The 16748-nt window shown below is 40.6% G+C and overlaps 1 protein-coding gene across 4 annotated transcripts in view; it reads right to left on the minus strand.

Moving 5' to 3' along the window:
- Positions 1-16748, minus strand: part of LOC145354845 (retinoic acid receptor beta-like) — a 337521-nt gene that overhangs the window by 141524 nt on the left and 179249 nt on the right. For 3 of the 4 annotated variants that reach the window (XM_080206407.1, XM_080206383.1, XM_080206391.1), the window contains exon 2: positions 12152-12300. Coding sequence is in view for 3 of the 4 variants with exons in the window: in XM_080206383.1 (XP_080062509.1) it covers positions 12152-12300 (149 nt within the window). In the remaining variant the exon portion in view is untranslated. Of the gene's footprint in view, positions 1-8929; positions 9152-9339; positions 11987-12151; positions 12301-16748 lie in introns of those variants that run through there. The other variant, XM_080206400.1, reaches the window with a different exon arrangement.

Here is a 16748-nt window from a genome sequence, read left to right on the forward strand (position 1 = left end):
TGTAGCTCCTCCTCCAAGGCTTGATCTCATGTGCATCTTAACCAAAATGCCGAGATGCCGCTGTTAAAAATTGCTTCAAATGACGCTAAAATGGAACCCAATGACTTCAACTAAGTACAGCATGACAATATTACACTTGATCTTAGCCAAAAGGCCAAGAAGAAAGATTTTTTTTTGATATTCTTTATTCCAATTCAATCCAATCAAATCAAAGCCAATTCAGAGTCCCAACAAGTTGGGACATTCCCGATCCAAGCTGACAAGACAGGGCTCTCACCTCCTGTCTTGGGTTTGATCTACATGATCCAAGCTGATTGGAGTAGGTGTAGCTCCTCCTCCAAAGATTGATCTCATTTGCATCTTAGCAAAAAGGCCAAGATGCCGCTTCAAAAAATTGCTTCAAATGAAGCTAAAATGGAACCTAATGACTTCAACCAAGTACAGCATGTCGACACCACACTTGATCTTAGACATTCTCTCTTCCACCTTTTTCCTACGGTTTCTGTCAGGGATTGTACAAGCCTACCCTATTGAGGGAGTGAAAGCAGGTGGCCTTAGGGATCAGTTCCAAGCGTCTAACCTCAAGGACCTCATTGTAGTACCTTCAAGAGTTCAATGACCTCACATGAGTGGTTAAGGTCAGCGAATGTATTTTCAAATGGTACTCTGTTTCCCATCATACCAGCAATCTGTCAGGCCATTCAATGCACCACACCCTCATTTCACAGCAATATGTAAATGTCTTGCAACTCAGGCTCATGCTTAACATTCTGATGCTCCACCTTCTTTACTGCTACTGCACACTTCATATCCACATCTCACAACTTCCACATACATGTAGCTATTCAACAGTAGCGTACACATCACTAAACATATTGCAACACATTCATGAGCACTCTTCCCTCTCTCTTACAGGACAACCCCCCTCCCCGAGAACTCCCAAACTCCTATTCCCCTGCTGCTGGCTAAATGTAAATATATCAAACATTTCACTCATCATGATTGTCGTGCTGTATACTAGATCAAGTGTAATATCATCATGCTGCACTTGGTTGAAGTCATTAGGTTACATTTTAGCTTTATTTGAAGCAATTTTTTAAAGCGGCATCTCAGCCTTTTGGCTAAGATGCAAATGAGATCAAGCCTTGGAGGAGGAGCTATACCTACTCCAATCAGCTTGGATCACGTAGATCAAGCCCAAGACAGGAGGTGAGAGCCCTGTCTTGTCAGCTTGGATCGGGAATGTCTCAACTTGTTGGGACTCTGAATTGGACTTGATTGGATTAAACTGGAACAAAAACAAAAAAAAACAATGGCTCTGAGACCCAACATTTCATTCTATGTGCACAGGTAGGGCTCAGCTAAGCTAAAAGTTTGGGATCCTTACAATGAACATCAAAGATCAATGACTCTGACTGAATGTTTGGTGGGTGAAACAGCTTTAAAAAACAGGACAGGAAAACGCTTCCTTTTCTTCCCTGTTTCAGACACAGTCCAACATGTAGCAACAGGAAAGCTCAAGCTGCTAACTCCGAGTAACTTAGCAACACTATAGTTTTAAGGTGTGTATATGTATGTGAAAAACAAGCAGCTGAACCATTGTTTTGCATGTCCCTTGGCGAGTGTCTTAAAATTTCTGAAACAGAAGGATATTTATAACAAAGTCTTTGAGCTGGTGTGAAGGCACAAATATGATGTTTTGCAACTGTATTTATCGATGTTTGTTGCAAAACAGAATCAAAAGGAGAGAACAGCATAATCTGGTGCTAATGTTTATTGTATTAGTCAGTGAAACCAGCTTTCACTTCTGGATGGCTGCTTGAAACAAGTTGATTGTATGACCTTTCTAGAGAAAAAATAATCCTTTATTTTTTGCTCTCTGCCCCATCTGCTTCCCCCTCTTTTGTTTCATCACACTGTCCTCCCCCCTCCCCCCCTGCCCCAACACATACAATCCCAGTCAAGTATCTCAACCATTGAGTTCCAAGAGTGAATAGATAGGCAGCTTGTTTTGTGGTCTCTCAAACAACTCAAGATGTTCAAGAATATCCTGCACAATGGCAGGCTTAGTGAGTGACCTTATACAGGGATAGCGGACATTTACTTTTGTACCTGGCCGGCACTATTTTGTGTTCCTTTCTACAACTGACAGTCACTGCTTAATTGGAAGAATTTAATATTTAAGTTATAGGTATTCAATCTGGGTCAAGTATGTACAGAATTCAATTCCACAGTTCAAGTTTTTCTGTACTTGAACTTTCCATTGTCACCAAACTTTAAAAATGCAAGCAATTTAATTCAAAGCATGGAAACTCGGGTGAAGTGCACCATGATTACACTGGATCTGATACAGAGGCAAGATCTCCTTTCAGTAGAATTGCAAAGAAGATTATCACATTACATTAGCACTGCAGTCAATGAGAGGAAGACTGCAGTGGAGGTCCAGCATCAAGAGAAAGTGGATGCTAAATACAAGCTTTATCTTTGAAACCTCTATGAATGTTCATCCTATTTAGATTTGAGTGTTTGCACAATCAAATAGCATTCCTTTGTCTATTGAAAAAATACTGTCAACAAGTTAAAGCTGCCAATGAGTTAAAGAAGCAAATGAGAAATTTTGAATGACTATCACATGAATCCGGTCATAAATTCATAAGGTATAGGAGCAGAATTAGGCTATTCGGCCAACTGAGTCCACTCCGCCATTCCATTATGGCTAATATGCTCCTCAACCCCATTTTCCTGCCTTTTTCCCCATAACTTTTCCACCCATTACCAATTAAAAATCTGTCTAACCCCTCCTTAAATTTACTCACTATCCCAGCATCCACTGCACTTTGCGGTAGCGAATTCCACAGATTCACAACTCTGTTATAAATTTGCTACTCCTTATCCTAAGACTGTGACCTCTCGTCCTAGTGTCCCACCAGCAGAAACATTCCCTCCTCGTCTACTTTATCCATACCTTTTATCATCTTGTATACCTTAATTTGATCTCCCCCTCATTCTTCTAAATTCCAGAGAGTATAGGTCTAAATTGTTCAATCTCTCTTCATACAACAAATCCCTCATCTCTGGAATCAATCTAATCATTTCTTGATTATAGTTTAGGTGTAAGCAGGTAAATTTACAATCCTGCACTGCCAATGGGAACTGCACTTAGAGAGATTGGCTACTTGTCTGTACCAAAATTGGGATGGGAATTAGAGTTATGGTTACTGGGTGTTGGTCAGATTGGAGAATGACTGAAACTCATGTACTTTGGAACCAGGGCTGAATCTACTTTTCTGCCTAATATTTGTAAACGATTTGTGCAGAGGGAGCACAAGCTCAAGGTTTGCTCATGGCACCAAAGTAGAGCCGTTGACAAATAGCAAGAAGGACTATGGGAACATGTCAGGTAAACATGGATGTGATAGCAGAACAGGCCAAAGTGTGGTAGATGGAACTTAATGCAGACAAGTGTGGAACAATGAGATTCAGGTCAAACAACAATGTACTCAATCAATGGAATGATGCTAAATAGGCCATTTACCAATACCAGGAGTCAGCTCCTGCCCTGCATTACCTGCCCATACCATTCTCATCGCAGGGTGGAATCAGGGCCACCACTTTTTAAACCAAGGTGGAATGGAAATGGTGGATACTGGCAAGCAGGTTAGAAGCCAACTTTAGTACCCTAAGACACCAACCCATTTGATACATAGGCATTAGGTTTTCTAACCCTTGTCCCTTAACACCCTCAAACTGCCCCCACAACTCACAATCTATACGCTAATACATTCCATTCACCCATCCCCTCTCTCTACACTCCTATGCCCCCATATCGTCCAACCCTCTTCTACACCCTAGTGTTCTTCATATAGACCATGCCCCATATAGTCCCATGCACCTCTTCCAATATCTAAAATTTGCAAAACTCGTGTGCCCTATAATAACATTAGAAAACCTTTGAGATGCTCATGAAACTGTCAAAGTAAACTAACACCCATTCAAACTCCACTTGAAAAAAACATTAATCCTAATCAATGATCATTAAACTGTCAAAATAAACCAACAGCCATTCAAAAACAGGTCTTGCAGCACCTGTACAGAGAAACAGTTAACGGGCAGAATTTTCCCAAAAAATGACAAGTGTCATGATGGCGAGAAAACCAGCATGATCCGTGCCAGTCTGTCCGGTGTGGACTGGATCGCAATCATACCACACTTAATCATTTTTTTGGGAGAGGGGTGAGGGGGGTTTCTTTCGGGGGGAGAGGGGTGAGGTGTGCACTGGTTCTGGGTGGGACCTAAATACACCAGTGAGCCTGGCTGCAAAGTGTTTGGATGTTATTTGAGAGAACACCACAATCTCACAATGCACAGGAAGACACCACCTGCCCAGCCCCACAATATTGGGATGCACCCCTCAAAATGGTACTGAGGTCCTCCTAATGGGTTTCTCCTTTGATGACCCCTGACATGCCCCCCTTCACGTCCTCCCCCCCATTACAGAACTCCTGTCATAGCCCACCCTTCATAACCCCAACTCAGGCCTTGGCCGCAGCCCCACTCAGGCCGCAGCCCCACTTCAGGCCCCAGCCCCACTCAGGCCCCACCCCCTTGGCACTACCCTGACAGACTGGCAGTGTCCAGCTGGCAGTGTCCAACTAATGCAGAGTGGAAAAAGCAGGACCATCCATTTAAAGTAGTCAGGAAGAGAATGAGGTAAGGATAAAGTGTTGTCAGAGGATGGAATGTTTTGCTAAAGGGAATGGTTGTGGTGGACAGCATTAAACCTTTGAAGAAGAGTAAACGAATGTTTGAAGTGAAGGAAGAGATAGGGCTCCACCAAGTGAACAGAGCATTAGAATTACTTTCTGAATGCTCCAATGAAATGCCAGCACAAACACAATCAAGCGTTGAACAGTTTTTTTGGTGCCAGATACCTGGGCAATTCCCTGGCTTCAAAAGGACATCATTTTGCAGTGTTCTAATTCTAGTTTGTGATATCTTGCGTTAGATATTTAAAGAGTTAATAGATTGCTAGGAATAGTAATTCTTACATGAGGGAAATTATGATACTCCACAATTAGCATTGCTATAGTTTCAAACTGCATCACAATTTTTATTTAGTCTCGACCACACTGTGGATTTGCAGAACTGTTGCTTATTTAACTTTCTTGAGCTCAGATTTGATTTGAACCCTTGTCATCAGCAGATAGAGTTGCACTATTACAGTTTTAATTATCCACATAAACAGCTTTGCCTTATGTGCTGTTAAAATGCCACCAATGCTTTTCACATTCTGCAGCTGACTGTTTTTGTCGATAAAAAGCCCTAGGCAACTGTATTGCCCATTGCAATTCCTGCCAGAAAGGCTCCAGAGCACACCGCTGGCAATGGAATGTCGTTTTTTCAGTGCAAGTACGAGCAACAAGACTTAAACAGACAGCAGAATCTGCCAAAGCACTAGTTTCTCTCCTCCGCACACAATACTGGCATTGTTCAGGAGTCATCGCACAGGGCACACTAGGTTTTCAGAAACTGCTACAAAGACCATGAAGTCACTTCTCTTTGCTGCTTTTGAAAAATCTTTTCACAGACTGTTTGCTGCCCACATGACCGAGAACTACTCACTTTGCAAACAGGGCAGAATATCGGAAAGCTTAAACTGCAGAACCCCTCCTACACCATGCTAGAGGGTGGAGTGGAGGTGGGAAAGGGCAGGAGAAGAATCACAGTAAGATACAGAGGTCAATTAACAGTCATCAGAGAGAGGGAAACGAGCACATTTACATAAAGCATACAAGTCAAACAAGAAATGCTTTATTAAATTTCTTTAATGAGAGAAAACAGGATAGCATTAAATCTCCCAAAAGACAACTTCTACTTTCAAACGCGAGTTCCCATAAAGCATTTAGTCAGGACACTGATAGTTTCCTGTTTGATAGGAATCATAGACAATTTATTCCCCGTATCTTTAACTATCCACCTTTGATACTGATATACACTGGGCAAATACTGTACTATTTTCTAGAAGGGGTTTCTCATTATCAGGTTGCCTTGTGTGTGACTGCTTCTGATATAATTTGTAGATCTTTCATTGAAAACCTATTTGAAATACAATGCCTCGGCAAAATGCTAGAGAAAGAATACTGAATTATATGGATTATCGGTGCATATTTAATAAAGTCAAGGAGATATTAAAGATGTAAATTAATGTACTATAAGTTCATACAGGTTTTGTATACACTATGCAATGAAAAAAACAAGTAGCCTCAGAATCACCAAGTTTAATCTAACCTCACCCACAGCTGGGATTGTGCGATCCCATTGCAGTGAATGGAGGTTTAACTGAGCACCAAATTCTCCATTCTTACTGCCAGTGGCGGCAGGGCACGAACAGCCGGAGAATTCCAGCCAATAAGATTCAGCAGTTAGATTATTTGAGCAATATTAGCTGGAACTTTCCCTGTCCTGTGGAATGGTAAATTGTGGCAACTCAGCTTCCTGATGTGTTTCCACCTTCAGGAGGTTTTCTCTGAGGTGGGCTCCCAGTCACAGTGTTCATGGCAGGTGTCCTACTGGTTGTTATTGCCCCAATTTGGAGTGATTTTCAGATAGGCTAATGTGAAAGTGTCGAGCAGGCCCCCACTCTGTCAGAAGCCTGGCAACATATAAGAGGTGGCATCAGGGCAAGTAGTCAAAGTTATCATATGATCTTACAGGTTCATATGTAATGAAGCAGAAAGATTGCATACAGAATTCCTACAGAGTGATTCCCAAGATGATTCTGGTAGCTGATTATAGGATGCTGATTAGACCTTTAGGTGAGCACTTCCATCTTGCAGTGCCCTCTCACTCTCCATCTGCCTGACGAGCGCCACATTTTCCATTGGGGATATCAGCCAAAACCCTCTTCATCCCCTCTTATTGACCCTCCCTATCTGTGTGCTGCCCACTGTCCAGGATTGGATAGATAATACAGAAGAAGCTTGTTAGTTGGCTGCCTCCCGTCAGATAAGTTTAAGTTTATTTATTAGTGTCACAAGTAGGCTTACGTTAACACTGCAATGAAGTTGCTGTGAAAATTCCCAAGTCTCCACACTCTGGCACCTGTTCCGGCACACTGAGGGGGGAATTTAGCATGGCCAATGCATCTAACCGGCACGTCTTTCGGAGGAAGCTGGAGCATCCGGAGGAAACCCACACAGATATGGGGCGAACTTGCAGACTCCGCACAGACAATGACCCAAGCCAGGAATCAAAGCCAGGTCTCTTGCGCTGTGGAGCAGCAGTGCTAACCACTGTGCCACCATGCTGTCCTAGATAGTGCAGATGGGTAGGGTCAGGACTCAGAAATGATCCTGAGCCTGGTGAATTTTGTATCTGGAAGGCCCTGACCATTATCTACATCCCTCTATTTTCTGATAATGGGTTAACACAGCATTTAAAAATTATTGATCTTGAAAAACTTTAACTAAATGTAATGGAAAAGTCCAATTAACTTAAGTACGTCTGCCATTTCCAATATTTTAAATCTCTTACTCCACCTCATTACAATTCAAATTGAAGCCAGCCTTTCGTTATTTTCCAACAGACTTAAATCAATGTATTTAATTTAATTTTTATTTAATACACAAAAAAATTTGCAGTGTAAAGTAAGTGTACGATTTACCATGAAGTGATACCAATAATATTTTTCTGATACTGCTAATTATTTCAGTACATGAAGCAAGAGCTATTAGTACAGCACTATCATAAGCAGACACTTTCAATGGATATTTAGTTAAAGTTTACAATTGCAACATTTTTCTGAAGAAATTTAATTGTTTCAATGTGCACAAGCCAAATCACCCTCTAGATGTACACAGCATTGTCCAGACATGGAATTTGTTACGGATGTATTGATCTTGCTTTGCTCAGGAAGATGATAATGCTTGCAATCCCTTATGATTTATTGATTCTGCACTATTTTAATGTGCCCAATTCAATTGGTTGGCGGGGGAATGAGATTTTCTCTCTCTCACTATTATCATGAATCATGAAGATTAAAGTAATGCAAAAACAATCAATCATTAAGATATGACAAGTGTTTGGAATGTTGTGAGCAGAGCAAATGTTATGGATTTTTCACAATATCACAAACGTTGACAATGCTCTGTATACAGTAATAGAAGGCAGTGCCCAGGAAAATGAATACTGCGCATGATATCAAATTCTAACAACTGTGAAAACGGTGTAAAGAGAACATGCTGCAGGCTTTGTCCATATAAAATTGTAGCAGGCAAAAATAATTAAATATCAGAAATTTTCAGTCAAATAAGTCATTCATTCAGAAATATACAAATGAGATTTCTGATGGTCCCATTCTATCTTTCTATTGACTGGGGAATTGAGAGCTCCTGATGGTTGTATCCTGAGCTGCACTCATTCCCAGTGGCTGTTCCTTTTTTAGAACATCAGTTGCACACTTAAAGGTTTTTCTTTATTGTGGACCTGTAAATATCACAGTGCTCCTTACTGGAATTAAATAAAAATATCAAACTTTCACTTCCAGGAACTTTGTCAAATGAGGCAGGCACTCACTAAGATGGAGGAAACTACAATGAAAAAGAGGTGTTTTCCAAGAATGAAATGTGGCCTTTGGAGATCAACAGGCAATGTAACCATGTGCTTACATTGCAATCAGCAGAGACTGACTAGATTCTGACCAGTTGGTAAAGAGATTCACTGCAAAGCCCATCTCATTCACCAAATGCTTCAACCAACTTACATATTGTGTTGAAATGTTAACATTTATTTGTTGAACCAGATTGCACAATCACACAGACATTTATTAGATGGTCTGAAATTTCAAGTCAACGGATTATTTTTGTGTATCATAACGATACGGTGATACTGAAGGGCCAGGATCAATCCACCGTAGCTAGTGTGCTCCTACTTGTAGCAGCAGAAGACCCTCCAGCTTTTGATCGAGCTTCAGAGGGAGAGAGGTGTTGAGTTCCCCCATGCAACAGCAAGAGGGCACAGCTTTAACTCCAGATCCCTCCTGGTCTTTGGGACAGTGAAATGCTCCCCTTCTCCAGATATCTCATTGTTCTCCTTCTCCAAAGCCATGACGACAGTATTGAAGTGGTTTCAAGAATAGATATGGAGGTACCATCTATGAAGACAGGAATTTTTTTAATGACTTTGAAATATTTATGAATTACAGATTTTTTTTACAATAATATGTGCTCAAAGAAAACTGAATGAACAATTAAAGAATTCACATCAAAAGGAGACACAAACCAATATGGGCAATTAAACATTGTTTATGCTTTTTCTCAAGAAATTGCATAGGTCACTCACCAAAATTTCAAGAGTCAAAAAGGCTGATACTGTTTCCATCACCCAGAACGCAGTACAGTTTGGCAATGTTGGTTTCTCTTCATGACAACCCTTTGCTATTTGAAGAATTTCACCTTCTCTGTAGTGACAGATGAACCATCTAAAAACAGGTTTGCCCAGTGGAATTGCAGTCCTAGGTGCCTAATGCCGCTGCAGTTCTGCAAACTACCAAGCTGAGGACGTGTTCCACACCAATTGCGGCTTAAGGCCATCTCCGTTCATTGTTGAAGCAAAATGTACTTTGACAGAAGTAGGCAGAAAAGAACAAAAGAATATCACAGGTAACTGCATTAAAAAAAAATTTCGGAACTGGGCACTAATGGTGGGGTTCACTTATTAAGTCATTAAATTCGTTAACATGTCAACACATCTTCAGGTAAGTACATTGATCTAGTCACTAGGGGTGAACAAGGATTAACTAAAAAAGACTCAACAGAGAAGACTAATTAGTAAGAGTTATATCTACCTGCAGAGAGGTACTTATTGGAGGAATCCATGGATCAGTGTAAGGACACTATTGCACATTTACCACCTGGGTTTTTTTTAAATTACAATGTAAGCTCACATTGACTCTGCAGGCAAAACTGAACTGGGAAAGGAGAGCAATAGATTCTGAATTAATCAACGAAGGATCTGGAAAGCAACGTCACTCATAATTGCAATGAGAGTAAATAAATTTCAATGCAGCTAAGTTCAAGGTCATAGATATTGGAATAAAAAATGGAGAACATACTAAATGGATGGTATTGAATTAGTTTGGCAGAGAATGAAAGTCTTTTCATATGTTTTCAAATCCCTGCATAGCCTCCTCCTCCCTATTTTTGTAAACTCCTCTAACCGCACAACCCTTTGGTCAGCATTGCTGCCTCACAGTGCCAGAGACCCAGGTTCGATTCTAAGCTTGGGTCATTGCCTGTACAGAGTCTGAATGTTCTCCCCATGTCTGTGTGGGTTTCCTCCAGGCGCTTCCTTCTACTGTCCGAAAGACATGCTGGTTTGGTACGTTGGCCATCTAAATTCTCCTTTGGTATACCCAAACAGGCGCCAGAGTGTGGCTACTAAGGAATTTTCACACTAATGTCATATTGCGGTGTTGATTGTAAGACTGCTTGTGACACTAATAAATAAACTTCAAACACTTATCTGCACTCCAATTGGGCAGGCACTGTGGAAGACCTTCCTTCATTGATTACCTCCTTTACTTGTCTTTTGTTAAGTGGGCAATATTGCTTTCTCACTTCCGCCACCAGCTTTATGTCCCAGCATCAAGACTTTACCGCTGGTAGAAAAATAAGTTTAAAGCTGTCATGCTGAAGTTAGAAAGTACCCTGCTTACGCTACACCTTGAATATTGATTCAGCACTATAGACACTGTGACACAAGAAAAGTTCTGAGCCATGCAAGGGATGGGCCACAAGGATGGGCCGTAGAATTAAAAGGCTGAATTATGAGGAACAATTATAAAAAAACTTTTCAATCTTCAAAGAAGATGACTGAAAGAGGACCGCATGGAGGTATACAGCTAGTAAATGGAAGTGAAAAAGTTAATGATGAGTATTATTACCAAGTGAAAGCACAATTCTGCACAACTGGACAGTGATAAAAACTGAAGAAAGGACAATTCAGGACTGCTATCAGGAAGCAGTTCATCATGGGAAAAGTGACCAATCCTGGAATAGTAATTCTGCATAGGGAGTAGTGGAAAAATTCTGGAGTCATTCAAGAAGCAGTCAGATATTGTTATGCTGGGTGTTGTCTGTTATTTTGAGAAAGAATAAGCTAGATGGGCCAAGAGACGTCTCTCACTGGTACTTTTTATAAGCTCTTTGACTTAATAGAAGGAAATCCAATCTCCATCAACAGAAATCTAGGCAGTTTTCCAGGAGATTCTAAGTAACTTTGTGTTTTTTTACTATCTATAAATGAAACCCAAATATAATAATATTTAAACATAGAATCAGACTTGCCATTTGGATTCTGTATCCAAGTGCAATATATCATGTGTTTTCCTGGAGATAAGAATAGTGTATCCCTGACTCATGTGAAAGCTTTAAATATCATTACAGGTTAGTATGAAATTAATCGTTGCTGTCACTTTGGAAGTGGCTATCACCACGGAAGGGAATGATTATCAGATGCTTCAAGATGACTACTTAGCCTGTCTATGCAAGTCTAAGAGGTATTTGAGCAATCCTGCAAAAGTAGTCAGCCTCTGTGCTGCCACATTTGATGTTAGTATGACAAGTATGGGCTTATTCAAAATGTCCAGGTGACAAGCAGTTGGAGATCGCAGTCAGAGTTATGGGCGGTGATGGGAAGTTTATCCACGCCAGTGAGTGATATCACTGAGTGTAGCATGTAGATGAAGAGGGAATCCTGATGCACAATCCTGAGGCCACCCTCAGGATCAGGAGATATGCTGGAGCCAGGTTCAGACACTTACAATGGGTAGGTGGGGTAGCAGTGTCCATCACAGTAGCTTATTTCCCCCCTCCCCCACTCTGGTAGTTTCATAAATACTTGGCACCAGTTAGCTCTAGATCCAACCTAACAACAAATAAATATCTTATTATCAATAGTAGTGCTCAAATGCTGGGTTCCTGCAGTATTGCTAGCCTCTATCTCCAGCAACAGTCCAGAAATATTTGGAAAGCTTACATGTTGACACATTGATAGCTTCAATTCGACATACCAGGAACAAACAAATGGTAATAATTACAGAAAAACTTTGATCTATAAGGTCAATTCTCATTAGAGTATTCAGCAGCCCTACCTTGCATCCTTCACAAGCACTGACCCCATAGTGATAGCCTGATGACTTGTCCTGACAGACAAAGCAAGGTTTGTATACCCGTGGGGGTGGAATTGGGGATGGTGGACTCGGTACAATCTCTTCAGAACTGGTACTCTGTGTTTCAATTGCTGGAAAAAAAAACAAAATATATGTGTGCATATTTTTAAAAAGCAAGACTTTCATTGCTAGATTAAGAAAATACTGCAGTAAATCAAACATGTCTCAAAACCTCTCTCCGACCAATGTGATAATGACCCAATAGTATGAGTGGAAGGATTAGGGTAGCCAGCATAATAGGAGTAAATAGGCCAAGTACTATGTCATCCCAAACATGAAAACGTCCCAAACCACTGCTAATGAACTACAACATCAATATGTCATCCACATATGCATATATAATTTTATCATCAATATCTGGTCCTTTAAAGGGAGTGAACACAATGCACAATGAAAATTTGTGAGAAAAATATATGTGAAAGAAATTCATTTTTAGCCACCCCTATCTCAGGGTTTTTCATAAAACAATGAAAAACTTGGTGACAAAATAGACCACTCTTATACAAGAATAATAATGACAATTGAACCTACGATTACCATAGCTATAAATGCTTTGTTAGCATTTTTTTTTCATTTGAAGAGGTGATATTTGCACAGAGATCATAGAATCCCTACAGTACAGAAGGAGGCCATTCAGCCCATCGAACCTGCACCAACAACAATCCCATACAGGCCCTATCCCTATAACCCCACCTATTTACCCTGCTAATTCCTCTGAAACTAAGGGGCAATTTAGCATGGCCAAGCAACCTAACCCACATATCTTTGGACTGTGGGAGGAAACTGGAGCACGTGGAGGAAATCCATGCAGGCACAGCGAGAATGTGCAAACTCCACACAGACAGTCACACAGGCCAGAATTGAACCTGGGTCCCTGATACTGCAAGGCAGCAGTGCTAACCACTGTACCATCGTGCCACCTGAATATGATGGATAAAATGGTTTACTTCTGGACTTTAAATACATGGATCCATGGGGTTGACAAAATAAGGTAGATTCCTATGTGAATGGGTAAGCAATGACCACATCTCACAACTGTTCACAATTCAACATGAATTGTCAGAATCAAACACAGCAAAGGCTGGTGTGGGACATTCAGGTGTTCACACTGATGTAGAAGTTTGCTTTAAAACACATTGTTGGGGCAAAGTGTAGGAAGTTTTATTCAGCTATACTGCGCCAGGCCGGGATGTGTTTGATTGTCTATACTGGGTGCCAAAATAGAATAATGCTCTCAGCTCCAATACTACTATTGTCCACTATAAAAAATTCAATTGAAAAAAATATGTTAAAGTGAATTAATACTGACTACTCACAGTTGCATTGAAGATTGCTGATACCGTACAAATAAATGCAGAATAGAAAGAAAAGTATCCATTAAAGCTACAAAATTTGTTTTAACTTGAACTAAAGATAATAGGATAAAAAAAAGAATAAAGTGTATGATACTTCAAATAAGTCATGAACCAAATGGAATAGTTCTTATATATTTCACTTCTGATGCAGTTGTTTGGACAATTGCACATTCTTTTCATTTGCAGCAACACACTTTAGAAATCACCTGTATTTTATTCAAAAAGACAGATGTCCCCTTTAAATGCTATTTCCTCAGTTTAAACATTTCTACTTTCATCTAAAAATTACTGTCATCTTGGAAATATAATTACAAAGGAATGGGCACTGAGGAACAGATTACAGTAAAAATCCTGGGTACACAATGGATTTGATAGATTTGGAATTTGGTGCTAATGTAGTTTCACTGGCACCAAACGAAGAGGACTTATAACAGCCCACTGGTAATTTCGACCACATTTCAACAGCTATTGGATTGTACATCAAAGAAAAGACAGGAACCATGAAATGTGGTGTAATGCCTAATCGCATTGCTAAATTCAATAGTCAGTAGTTCAGTACTCAATCTGGATTTACCCAACTAGGCCAGCAGTTACAAATGATGAGAAAGGGATGGATTTTGCTGAAGTTTTTGTTGAACTTGATTACAGCAATGTAGGAGAGTAAAGATGGAAAAATCAATAGGAAGAATGTGCGGTGAAGTTGAAATGGTTGAGGCACAGGAAGGTCAGAATGTACTTACAGACAAAAACTGAGTGATTAGGCAACATTCAGTCTGCATTGGGTTTGATCGCAGGAGGCGGGGGATGCAGAGTGGAATTAAAAACTTGGCAAAACAAAGAAACACCAGCTATAAAGAATTCAATTGGACATGATTATGTTACATATTGCTGAAAGATGTACATGTACGGGCAGGATTCTCCACCCGCGCTCACCTGAAAACCAGACATTCCCACCCAACTTCAATGGACCTTTACATGGTCCGCCCTCCTGCCCACTGGAATTCCAGTGGCAGGCAGCATGGGAGAATTTGTACTGATTACATAAAGATAAATAGCAGCGTAGCATTTGGTGCATTAAGACATTTCTGTGATGCATAATAAATAATCAAGGAAAATGGTAGAACTTTTGAATTCTAAGACCATAATCACTGGGAATAACTGCACTAATACTGTTAGGAGGTCAAAATAAACAGTACAGATCCAAAATAGATTTTCAAAGGAGCATTCAATCTGAATAAAGAGTATGTTGGCAGACTTTGCCCACCCGCCCCCAACCCCCCAACACCCTATTCTCCAAACCCTCAGACATACACGTACAGAGTGATACAGTAGTGCATTTGCCACTGAAACATCGGCTGAAATCCGACCCAGATAGATTATATAGAAAAACTTCTCTCTGATAGCTGAAGAATCTGGTGTGGAGTTAGCTTTCACTCAAGCTTTTGATGGATGTCGATCCATACCCCAAAACTATCTGCAAACTAGCTTGTTCTTAATTCACAAAGAACAATGAGAACTATAAAACTTCCACTAATATAGGATTGGACACTTTTCAGAGATCAACATTAATGTGCCCACCTATGATCTAATTAATGGATAGACTTGTCTATTCCTCTTCCTTTGTTGCCATCTTCCTTATTGGCACATACCTGGGCAGCAGGAGAGAAAAATGACAAACTAGATTGCTGCAAATGTGCCACCACGTTAAATTGGCTTGACATAGTAGCTTAGAGGTTTTCTTCTTAATATTTCCAAATGTGCAGTGGTGCATGATGTTAATTTATTATCTATGTATAACCAGAAGGAACAAACAGTAAAATGGGGAAATAAGAATACTGATCTGAACAATTTTTTTTCTTTCTAGGTAGCTTTGAGTTTGAACTTGTGCTGCAAAGTATATATTGGGTAGATTTAATGTTGTCATGCTTTCTTAAGAGATACTCTTTTTCGTGTGCTCGCTGACTTTAGCTGTTACATTGAAGTCAACAAAGCACCAGTCTGGCAATAAGCCACATTCTGGGCACTCCACCTTAGCTGCTCTTGCTGACAATTTTCATGCCAACTTTGGGTATTAATTTGACACAAAAACTGTAATAGAATACATGTACAAGGCATATTATGGTGGAATAGTAGTTAGAGCTTCACTATGAATCTGGTCATGATTGTCCTGACCAAGGACCAATGTATCGTCTGCTGGGACAAAGGGGCAAATGAAAAGTGCACCACTTGGTACAGAATTCTTAATTTTGTTTTCTAATTCATTTCCATAAAACCATCAAACCTAATACCACTAGCGTTTCAGTGAACCTGTATGATGCAGATCACAGCACAATTGGTGGAAATGCATTATCTTATTACTTTATCATGTTGGCATATTAGGGCAGCACGGTAGCACCGTGGTTAGCACTGCTGCCTCAGTGCCAGGGACCCTGGTTTGATTCCCAGCTTGAGTCACTGTCGTGCAGAATATGCACATTCTCCCCGTGTCTGCGTGGGTATCCTCCGGGTGCACCGGTTTCCTTCCACAGTCTGGTTCGGTGCACTGGCCATGCTAAATACTCCCTCAGTGTACCCGAACAGGTGCCGATGTGTGGCGACTAGGGGATTTTCACAGTAACTTCATTGCAATGTTAATGCAAGCCCACTTGCGACACTAATAAATAAACTTATCTCACTTAGGGTAAAAATGCGACATTATTGTATGTCCTTTCTGTTACAATAGCCAGTGAAAAGGCTTAAATTTCCAAACATGGCATCTTTACTGCTGTCTCTGAAACTACGTACACTGTAGGTGGAATTTTCCCATTCCACCCACTACGGGAATCATGGCGAAAGTCTGTTGACCTTGGGTATGATTTTCCAGTCTTGGGGTGAGACTGCTGGAAAATCTCGAGCTATGGGTGGAATTTTAGCACCCAGTTGCGGTATAAAATGTGATGAGCCATTCAGAAGCCCAGACTTGGGCAGGACTGGAAAATTTTGCCAGTGGGAGGAGTCCTAACATTCCACCCAATGGTTATTACTGCATGGCCTCAAAGGATGGTTGAAGCAGATTTATTAGTAAATTTCAAAACGGAGCTGAGTATACATTTGAAAGGGAAACGACTGAAGGGCTAGGGCTAAAGTGGAAGGGATTATATCTCCTTCTTGAAGAGCTAGCACAG

The sequence above is a fragment of the Carcharhinus amblyrhynchos genome, chromosome 2, assembly GCF_965287045.1.
Source record: "Carcharhinus amblyrhynchos chromosome 2, sCarAmb.v2.hapA, whole genome shotgun sequence".
Lineage (NCBI taxonomy): Eukaryota > Metazoa > Chordata > Chondrichthyes > Carcharhiniformes > Carcharhinidae > Carcharhinus > Carcharhinus amblyrhynchos.